Below are 11120 nucleotides of genomic sequence, written 5' to 3' on the forward strand. Positions count from 1 at the left end.
AGTGCCCTGGCTCCCGACTGGTTGAGGTGACGACCCTTCACCATGCTGTATATTTGGCTTGGGAAAAGTACTTCAAAACATTGATCTTCGCTTTTGTTTGCCTATCACTGGTGCAACACTTCAACTGTCCTACCTGGACCAATCATCTATTTGCGTATGTTTGGTAGCCTCCAGGAGACCCAACCAGGCCCGGGCAATGCAAAAAAGGGCGTTTGGTAGGCTGGGTTGCATGCGTTTCTCGGCCTACATGAAACGTAAAGCATCCTCGGGCCAGGCTGAGGGGGAACGACCAATTCAGCCATTTTTTACGAGCCACGTGTGGCTCTCACCAGCATGCGTTGGGAAGCACGGGAGATGACATGACGTCTCATAACTCCTCTCCTCTTTCCCGTCATCGCCCCATCCCATTCACACCACACTCGCTCACTTTCTCCCACCGTCTGATCCCTTCGCGATCTCCGATGGCTGACCCTCATCCGTGCTGTCTCACTCTCATCCTCATCGACAGCAACCTCATCCAAGACCGGTGGGTGGCCGGCCTGGCCCGACAAGGCATCAACCTCATGGCGACTATCCGGGCCCCTCCGCCATCTCCATCAGGTCATGGTTAGCGGGCATTGACCGACCATCGGTGTCTGTGCTCGTCGGTGCAGCCGAGGAGGGAAGCTCATCTGCAGCAATGGCAGATGGTAGCACGTCGGCTGCGATAGTGGCGGCCACGAGAAGCCCATTGGTCATGCCCATAAGTTTTTTTACCCCCATTCAAAGGTTTTCTCCTTGGCTCCGGGCCAAGCTGAGGGGAACGCAGTCGGAGCATCGATGATAGCACCCTCTTCCTCCACCACATGTGTCATGAGGAGCACCGCTGAAGTGGCAAGGGCCCTTAGTGGCCCTGCAATGGTCGAGTCATCCGCATCGGGTCGGCCCCTTGTTCCAGCTAAGGTTTGCTCCGTGGTCGGTGTTCCCCCCGGCGACAACCACTACTTGTTCCCCTTTTTTGCCTCAGGTATTTTGGATTGCACTAGATTGGATTCAAATCGATTCGGAGCCATGCGATGTGCCAGCTTAGAGCATGCTTACTAGGTTGTTCTTGGTAGTTCTTTCATTGCTAGTGTGTTACTGGTATGATCGGATTGGTAGGGTTTGCATTGCTAGTTAGTTTGTTCTTGCTATGATTAGATTGGTAGTTCTTGCAATGCTAGTTAGTGTGCTATTGGTATGATCAGATTGGTAGTTCTTGCATTGCTGGTTAGTGGGTTCTTGCTATGATCAGAATGATAAGTTTTTTGGTGCATGATCACAGTAGGTGCTACGTTTTTGCATGATCATAGTAGGACAATGCATGTGCATGCTATAAACAGTAGGACAAGTATGCATGCATGATCACCCAGGACAAACGTGCATGCATTTTGGGCAGTTCTATGATGCACTGATCATAACGCTGCCTAATTGCAACTACCATGTTAGTGGGCGGCAGTTGTCAATGTTATGATATGATCATAGCACTACCCAATTGCAACAACCATGATCAGTGGCAGTTGCAGTAGCGCAGTGCTATGATCAGAGCATAGCACTGCCCGCTTCATGCAATGGTGCACTGATCATAACAATGCCAACTGCTAGTGATCATGGCAGTTGTATGCTCTGTGTAATGGTTCATTGATCATAACAATGCCAACTGCTAGTGATCATGGCAGTTGTATGCTCTGTGCAATGGTGCACTAATCATAACAATGCCAATTGCCATGATTAGTGCCACTTGTATGATGCGTTGTTTACTTACTCTTGTCCTCTAAACTGACAAGGTCGTGAAGACGGAGTGGGACAAAGCCGGTTGAGGGGCGCATATGCCATTGTTGGCGCCGAGGCGGTCGAGGACATCATCCCGGTGAACAAGTGATTGAAGAGGGTGGACGTGCCGAGCAGGATGGCTGAGATGAGCAAGTCGTTGGGCATTTTCTGCAGGCCTAGGCTTGGCCACGAGGAGGGGGCACAAGGTCCACTTAGGTTCTACGTGTCCATCAAGGACATGGACGACATTCCATGCTTGTCATCCTGGAGGCCTTCCGGACGGTGATGAAGAGTGGCTCGTCTTGAAGCCTCCTCGCCTCCTCAGGTTGTCTACTAACAAATGTTGCGAGTGTTGGGTCCAGGTCTAGATCTTCCATGAGCAGATGGTGCTGGGGAGGGGCTGAGACTACTTCTGTCAAAGCACAAGATCGTCCCCAATGACTTGCTTGCCTTGAGGCTGTCTGGCCTAAGCTTCAAGGCGCAGATCCATAGCACCTCCACCTCCACCTCCACCATGTGTAGGATCAGGTGCCAAAAGCACTGCTGCCAGGGCGACATCCATCATGCTCTTCCTCATGTCTAGTTAGTTGTTAAACTTCTTGTCAGTTTGGGTGCATTGTTTTGAACTTGTCATGGATTTGCCGTCAAAGTGTATATTTTGCCCAGGGATCAACACCTTGGGGTTGTGCAGGGGCATCCCATCTTTAAACCTACGTGGTAGTGTTTAATCCATCGTATGCATTATTAAATTGAGTGTTAATGGTCTATAAGTAGTGTTAATTGTGTTGTGTTGCACACAACCAAACAACTGTGGTTTGCATCTGCTCACCCCTGAAGCACAAATGCAGACCACCAAATAAAAAGCATAATATGGCCGGCTATTGATGCAATGTAGGCTATCAAACTATGTGCACAACATGGTTTTGAGCTTGAATTCGCTCAACCAGGCCCAGTTGGGTCACACATGCAAGGGGCCGAAAAACAGTGCATGATACCAAACGCGCCCATGATGCCATCTACAAGCACATTTGTCGGCAACTTAATGCAGCAACACAGGTTCTAGGTAAACCATGTATGAACTTAGTGGTCTTTTTGTTTTTATTTCTGCTCCGAAGTGTATCCGGGAGACCCTATGTAATAGTATGTTTGTTTAATCAACAAAATACCAACGTTCTCTGAAAACGGAGAGCAGCAGCTGCAATCCTAAGAATTTCGCCAATCATACGGATTTGCGTTTTCAATGGTCTTAAACTGGACAAACAGCATGTGTAACAATCAATCTATACAAAAATGGAGTTCGGAAATAGAGAAATAATCATACGGATTTGTGATTTCAATGGTCTCAAACTGGAGCTACAAGCCTACAAACATCATGTGTAACAATCAACCTATACAAAAATGGAGTTCTGAAAAGGAGAAACAATAAGTGGTATCTTTCTGTTAAACCAAAGTGCTGTAAACTACTCCCTCCGTTCACAAATATAAGATGTTTTGATTATCTCAATATGGACTACATACAGGAGGATGAGTGAACAAACACACTAAAACATGTCTACATGTGTCCGATCCAGAAAACGTTAGAACATCTTATATTTGTGAATGGAGGGAGTACATAACAGGAAACATATCTCACAAGCATAAATTATTCATTAAATTGTTTTCTTCATTGCAGGTTACCATTCACACTACCAGACCGCAACCAAAAAGTCCAAACAGCAAGATTTCTGCAAGTGATATTGGCACACCTGACAAAAGGATTTGCTGCTGTTGTACGTAAGCCATAACTGCTTCTCTCGCAATCTGAAATCGCTGATTACACGATATCAGAAGATTTAAGGAGATTTAAGATAGTCTACAATGCCCCCGAACATGTTCTGATTATTTGACACTTGACAGTACTATCTAGCAGCCAATGGTAGTTTTCTACTATAATAGGTTTAAATGTTTTTCTTGGAAGGAGATTTAAAGTGATATCCTCAATTGTATAAAAAACTGACTAATGGAGGCTGGCAGGGGGTGTTACAGCTAGAGAGATTCTTAGTATGAAAGAAAAGAACCAAGGAAACAAAATATTAGTTCTCCCCATTCCGCAAATACTACTCTGGGGAAAGCCTTACCTTCGACATTCCGGGGGAAATTCACGACGCTATATTTTTCAAATGAACAAGAGCTGCCTGTTCCAGTGAGAAAACCCTTTAGCACTAGCTTTGCATCTATACAATGCCTATATACTGAAAAGGAAGATGGCTCTGTATGTATCTCAATATGTACACCAACTGAACATCCTCCTTGTTCCTGCAGCTACATCTCTGTTGCCGATCCTAACAAGAACTATGCCTGTTGTGCATGTGGATGGTTTTTGTTTTCTTCATCATCTCCAGGATGGCGGCAGCCTTCCTCCTTGCTCTTGGAGTCCCATTCTGTGCAAGAGAAGCCAGTGAGCCATTTGTATTCTCGTCTGCCTCGATCTCTTTCAGCTTTGCCCTATTGTACATACAGATTGAGAAGAGGACTACCGCCGCGTTCTCTTTGCTGCGCTTGCACTCACTCTCCCTCATTGCTTGGAGCATACAAGTGGCACCACCAAACTCTATCATGAGCTCTACCATGTCATAGTTGCTTGACAATAAAGCAAGTATAGCCAAGAATTCCTCAACAAGAGACTGATCACCGATGGCTCTGATTGCCACATCGACGATCCCACTCCTTGTAGCTATTGATCTGTTCTCATGGAGCATACAAAGATTGAAAATAGCTGATGCCGCATCTTTCTTTGCTATGATGCTGCCATGTTCAAGAAGATCAATCAAAGGTTCAATTGCCCCCAACTCACCAATCTTCTCCTTGTTGGAGTCAAGAGCGGACAGAGTGAAGATGGCAGCTGCCGAATTGCTGCGGCTCCCCATGTCTCCTGATTTTAGTGCCCATATGAGAAACGGGATTGCTTCTGGGTCATCTCCAATTATTTTCTTATTACTATCATGTAGTGAAAAGTTGAGAATTATAGTCACCATGTCCTCCACTACTTGTGGATCATTTTGTAATCCTGGGTTAGAAAACCGTGCAAAGGTCATTTGTGATATGGAATCTGGCCTCTCTTCTAAAACAGCTCTAAACTCACTGCTACGCTTGGTAAGGAGCCGAAGACCCTTAATTGCTTGCTTCCGTTCAGTACTGTTTGATGATGAAGTTATCTTGTTGAATATTTCATCAAATGTTCTTTGCTCACTGTTGCAAATATGATTTTCCTCCTGTTTCTCAAGTGGTGAAAGGGCAAACCCATTCTCTGTGCACCACTCTGCTATCAGGCTCCGGATGAGGAGGTTAGGAATGAGAGTTGTGTTTAAGAGCACTTGCTGGGTCTGCGGGCACATCTGGTTCCCTGCACTAAACCACTCCGCGATGTAACGACGATCATAGGTCTGCATTGGAGGAAGATCAATGGGTCATATATTTTTTTAACTAAACACATAAGGTCTCACAAAGACTGATGAATGTACTAGAGATTTTTTTTAATCTAGATGTTGTAACATATATGTCAGCTATTTATTTTCCTTGAGACTTCCAGTCAAAATTGTCCCTATATGAAACATGAATACTTCCCTCGATGCTCATAAAATTCAAAACGTGCCAACAATGTGAACTGCATTTACTTTTGGTTGGTCCAAAGATGAATGAGTTGAAGAATTCACACTAAATCTAGCATTGGGGAACAGCTATAGTACAGACATGGTATAATATGTCACATATCCAACACCCATGTGGCGTCAATGTGAAAAGGCATCTTAAGTCACATGCTTCACATGGTCAAAGCCTGAAGTTTCTAGGGATAAAATATCCTAAAATATTATTGTTTACTGAACTTCTGGGGGAAAATTGCATTGCAATTTGGGTGATACCTACTGAATAAGTATTACATGGGAACAAAATTCACTTCTAACAATGATTCAAATCCACATGTTTCACATGTAAGAAATCACCAATTACATGAGTTGAATGAAATAAGATCTTACTCTACAGCTTTTGAATATTTTATGTAATTGTGATTGCAATGAAACAAATAGATGTGAAATTTGCAGTTCTTCCATTCACACACCCCATCATTCATCAAACCATAATAATCCATATATGTACTGTTAATTATGCTGGGATGCAACAAAAAGTAATCAGAATATGTACCGTTAATTAATCGTACAAAATAATCCAAATATAAGCAGAGCTGCCACTACGCAGTATTATATAAGATCCTAATCTTCAGAAACCTGAATATACAATTGTGACATCCGCAGATGTTCAACTCACACAGTGCAAGCATTTTGCTTTCGATCCAATCCAAAGCATGGATGCCGCTGATAAAAAAATTATATTGAAGCTGAACAATGTGTTTAACTGTTCCGATTATGGTGATACATTCCGGCGATTCGCACCCGGAATGAAGATTCAGGAACAGTAAATAAGTGATCACATTTATGTCCAATAACTGAAAGTTTTAAACCATAACGATAGGAAATCCTGAGCACCGACATTTGCTGCCAGGAGTCAAAAGAACATCAAGAAAACCGCATATGAACGAACACAATGGTGAATCCAAAATAACAAGGAACACCCCGAAATTAGCAAAAGAAGCGCGCCGGTCCTCACCTGCCCAGACTCGACGACGACGGGATCCCTCATGATCTTAGACGAGATCGGGCACAAGAACTGCGCGGGCACGGACTCCGCCTCGTTCGCGGATCGAGTCTCCTCTCCGCGGGCACCCTTTCGGCTCCCGCCGACTTGCGCCTCCCTGAGCGCTGCGAGAGCCGCGGCCGCCTCGTCGAACGCCTCAGCGCCGGCACCACCGGCGGTGATGGTGGCCACGAGTCTCCGCAGCCGTCTTCGTAGCGCCGCAGCCTCCTCCTCCGCCGCCGGCGGCTTGGCCATTTCTGGGGGAAGGCGTGGGATGCGTGCGCCGAGCCGCTGGGTTGGGAGAGACGGGTGGGAGGTTTTAATTAACTAGCGGGTTTCTGTGTAGGCCCGTTGCCGCCCCGGCTTTGCCACGTGTGCTGTGCGGATACTTTACTGTAAAATGCTGTGCTCAGTAAACGGTTGGTGGACAAGACGACCTGGCTAGCGAGTCGGTACCGACTACCGTATGGTCCACGACGCTGGTAACCGGCCTGAGCACATCGAATGCGAGCATCAACGCCATCTCCAAACCTACCCTGCAAATTTGCTTCGCTTTCGTCTTCGTGGACACGGATACAAAAGCTAACCATCTAACATTGTCGGCATATATTTTAATTATTATTTAAATTAAACGGATGAAATTCATGTAAACACGATGGATTTTATGTAAATCGAAACATGGCAGATTTCATGTAAATCGAACAAAATTCATTACATTTCAAATATTTTTTGTATAACCCGAACGAAATTTATTTTATGTTTTCATATAAATCGAACTAAATCCTACTCTAAACCTAATCTAAGATCATCAGCGGGCATTCCTCATGTCCGGCCATGAGCCCAAAGAACTGAAACTCCGGCTATTGCCTTCGCCTTCTCCGGTTCCGCCTCGACGCTCTCCGGCTTCGCCTCCAGAGCCCCCGGAAGTGAAATTGTCCGCCTCCACATCGCCCTCATGCGGCTAATCGGCCGACGATATTCAGCCCACCAAGCTTGGCTTCAACGGGGAGGGGAAGAGCGGCGACTTTCTTGGGACCCAAACGACGACGACCTACCATGCACTACTCTTCCTCGCTGCTCGCAGCACCTCATGGCGGCGGGGCGCGGCCGGGCCGAAGCTGGCGATGTCCTCATCGTTGTCACTCTTGCCCCACACCTCATCCGTCGCCTTGTCAAACTCCATGTAGGCGGCCGCCAATTCCGCCCGATGGAGGCGGTACCGCCAGCGGTCATGACGGATCTCGCGGGTGGAGTGGTAGGAGTCGACCAGTGCCTCCTGCTCCGCCACATCCATGTTTGACATGATGGTCGTGCCTGCAGCGAGTTGCTCCTCCGCACGCTGGTGCTCCTTGAGGAGGGCGAGGTTGTAGGCCTAGTTGACCTATGTTGTCGGAACTTGTCCTCCTGCTCCTCCTGCAGCATGTCCGTGTAGTGTGCACGAGCCTCGCCAATGGTGAGGCCGGCATGCACCGGCGAGGAGGGTGGCACCGGCTCGTCCTCCATTGGGGCGTCGTCGACCTCCATCTCAGCCATTTCCTTCTTTTGCTCTGAGGAAAGGGTGTCCCAAAGGGCTTTGGAGCATGAGGAGGCCATGGAGGGTGTAGTGCAGAGAGGAAAAAGGATTGGAGGAGGATGGTTGTGGCTATGGTCGGGGCTGGGGTTTATATAGCGGGTGGATGGCAATGAGCCACAGTGCTGTGGTTAATGGTGGGCGGCAGACGGACGGACGAGTGATGTCGGAGTGGGTTCCTCGGCAACCGCGTATGTTTACTTAAGGGAGGCGGATGGCGTTTGAATGCGGAGGGACATCGTGTGTACCAAGAAGCGGCGTGGGCGGCGCTATTAGCCGGTGCGTCGCTTTAATGCCAGGAGTAGTGAGAGGTCGCGTCCACTCTGGCCGGGCATGAATACGACACTGACGCTCTGGAGCGGCGCTGACCATTTCGGGCGTGAAGAAAGCGCGGGCGAGGGAGGGGTTAATGGTGGACTAGCACAGTCAAACATGGGCGTGGAAGTGGTCCCGACGCCCGCAAAGCTCCCCTCCCCACTTTGTCTCCGGATTGCAGGAAAAAACACGTTTGGACTGTCAAGCGGACCGATACAGGCCCGCGTTGGAGGGCACAACATGTCGAGACCGCGCGGTTCGGACGGTTTGCGGGTGGTTTGAGGGTCGGCGTTGGAGATGCCTTAATACAAGAAACGGTCATCCAACTGTGTATCACAGATGTTCAAAAACATTTCAAAATAATTTTAAACAAATCAGATGGTTTTCATGCAAGCCAGACGATTTTCATTTAAACCGAACCAAATTCATGACATTTTTTTAATATATTTCATCAAATAGAAGTTAACCTAGTATAAATCTTTGTCGGCATCCATCCAAGTCATTGTTGTTCCCCATGTCCAATATCTTCACCCACCGTGAGCTCCGGGAAGTGAAGTCGCAGGTCATCGGCGAGGAAGAGTAAGACATGGGACACGAAAGGCCCCACATGGGATATGAACCCCTCTGTCTCCATTGCCCTACTCTTTCTCATTGGGAGTCTACGGCAAGAACATTGCCGGTGGAGATGAGGTCCACGATAGCCATGGACGGGTCAGCCTCGTGGTTGTAGCGGTTCGGCACGAATGACAAAGACTTGCTGACGTGTTCGTCCGTGATCGCTGATGACCCACAACTATACGGGATCAATCGTAGTCCTTTTGATAAGTAAGAGTGTCACACCCAATGAGAAGCTGAAGGAATTAATAAACGGTTTTTAGCATGGTATTCTCTACAAGTGTTATAGAACAGTTGTGACAGATAGTTTGATAGCAAGATAATTCCAAGTAACAACCAAAGTAGCAAGGTGCAGCAAGGTGCCCAATATTTTTATTGCAAAGGATAAGATGGAAGTACTTCTTATAGTGATTAAAACATTCTCGAGGACACACGAGAATTTCGTCTAGTTACTTTCGCCAAGATTCATTGACTCGCATTCACTGCTTTGATAAGTTGTTATGTGTGTGGACTAGAGCTAAGGTGTTGTTCTTACTTGAACAAACAACCTACTTATGATTACCCCCTCCCGCGACCATCCGCAACTAGAAGAGAAGGATTAAGATAAATCTAACCATAACATTAAACATATGGATCCAAAATAGCTTCTCACGATACAACTCATAAATCGGGGTTTAGGTTTCTGTCGCCCGGCAACCCATCATCTATAAACTAATTCCGCAATGCCTTCCCCTAGGCACAAACATGGTAATGTGTCATGTAGTAGACGTTCACACGACACTAGTAGAGAAAGAACAACATAACACATCATCAAAATATTGAACAAAAATCAATTTCACATGATTACTTATAACAAGACTTCTCCCATGTCCTCAAGAACAAATGTAACTACTCACAGATCATATTCATGTTCATGATCAAAGGAGATAAACATATGATTAACAATCTGAACATATAATCTTCCACCAAGTAAACCAACTAGCATCAACTAGAAGATGTAATCAACACTACTAGCAACCCACGGGTACCAATATGAGGTTTGAGGCAAAGATTAGATACAAGAGATGAACTAGGGTTTGGAGATGAGATGGTGATGGTGAAGATGTCGATGGAGATGAGTCCACCCACGATGAGAGGGGTGTTGGTGATGACGATGGCTACGATTTCCCCCTCCCGATGGGAAGTATCCCCGGTGGAATTGCTCCGCTGGAGAGCAAAAGTGCTTCTTCCTAGGTTCCGCCTCAAGACGACGGCGCTTCGTCTCGGAAGTCTTCTTCTGATTTTTTTTCTAGGGAAAATGGCTTCATATAGCAAAAGAGGGGCATCGGTGGACCTCCATGGGCCCCACAAGTGCAGGTGGCGTACCCTAGGGGGGCGCCCCCCCTGAGCTCGTGGGCCCATGGACATTATTCTCTGATATCTTTTTCTTCCAGTATTTTTTATATATTCCAAAATAAATCTCCATAAGTCTTCAGGTCATTTGGACCTCTGGATAATAGCTATCTCTGTTGTAGCTCTTTTCAAGCTCAGAATTCCAGCTACTGTCAATCTCCCTCTTGTGATATAACTTGCAATTTAAGAGAGAAAAGACACTAGAATTGCATCAAAAAGTGAAGTATAACTTTAAAACAACAACAATAATAGTAGGAAAACATGATGGAAAATGGACATTTCAACTCCCCCAAGCTCATACTACGCTTGTCCTCAAGCGAATATCGAGCTCGATAATCATGACCACATATTTAGAGAGAGTGGTGTCGATAAAATAAAATATGGACAAGTAGCATCATGATCATTATTATAACAACAATTATCAATCATAAAACTTCTCATGATCAAGTAACAATTCATTCACAAGCTAAAGTGTAGGAAATAAACTTTCTTGAAAACTAACAAATTATGTTCTCGGTTATCAAAGCTATTGCAATTTATCATATTTCCAGTAAGGGTCTATGTAAGAGCTTTTGGCTAAGCAAACTTCACATACTAAACTCTCGTATAATCTTCCATGATTGCTAGTACTCAAAGCATATTTTTAGAACAAAATGTTTCAATCTGGCGCAAAGGAAGACGGGGGTTTAATATTTCACCTCCCAACTTATTTATCTTGGGGATAATGTCAACAATAATAAATCATGATTACATATATTTAAATGGATAT

At 45.8% G+C, this 11120-nt stretch overlaps 1 protein-coding gene across 2 annotated transcripts; it reads right to left on the minus strand.

Annotated features, from left to right (window-relative positions):
* Nucleotides 1-3095: 3095 nt before the first annotated feature.
* On the minus strand, nucleotides 3096-6810 carry PUB9 (plant U-box 9). 2 transcript variants are annotated; one of them, XR_015616684.1, is made up of 3 exons: nucleotides 6433-6810; nucleotides 3909-5213; nucleotides 3096-3591 (listed from the first exon to the last, which is right to left on the minus strand). XR_015616684.1 is itself a non-coding variant. In XM_048701434.2 (2 exons), exons 1-2 carry the CDS (start codon nucleotides 6712-6714, stop codon nucleotides 4113-4115), a joined length of 1383 nt encoding a protein of 460 aa, XP_048557391.2. In that variant the 5' UTR covers nucleotides 6715-6810; the 3' UTR covers nucleotides 3096-4112. The 2 variants fall into 2 exon arrangements, 1 of the variants encoding a protein (XP_048557391.2); XM_048701434.2 differs by having other exon boundaries at nucleotides 3096-5213.
* Nucleotides 6811-11120: the final 4310 nt, after the last annotated feature.

The sequence above is a fragment of the Triticum urartu genome, chromosome 2A (genome assembly GCF_056163025.1).
Source record: "Triticum urartu cultivar PI428250 chromosome 2A, HENAU_Tu73, whole genome shotgun sequence".
In the NCBI taxonomy this organism is placed as follows: domain Eukaryota; kingdom Viridiplantae; phylum Streptophyta; class Magnoliopsida; order Poales; family Poaceae; genus Triticum; species Triticum urartu.

What these genes read in the sequence shown, in the direction of transcription:
- PUB9 (XM_048701434.2), bottom strand. Translation starts at nt 6,714, where the DNA reads ATGGCCAAGCCGCCGGCGGCGGAGGAGGAGGCTGCGGCGCTACGAAGA. An exon ending in TCGTCGTCGAGTCTGGGCAG is followed by an intron (nt 5,214 to 6,432) that starts GTGAGGACCGGC and finishes CCTCCAATGCAG; the next exon opens with ACCTATGATCGTCGTTACAT.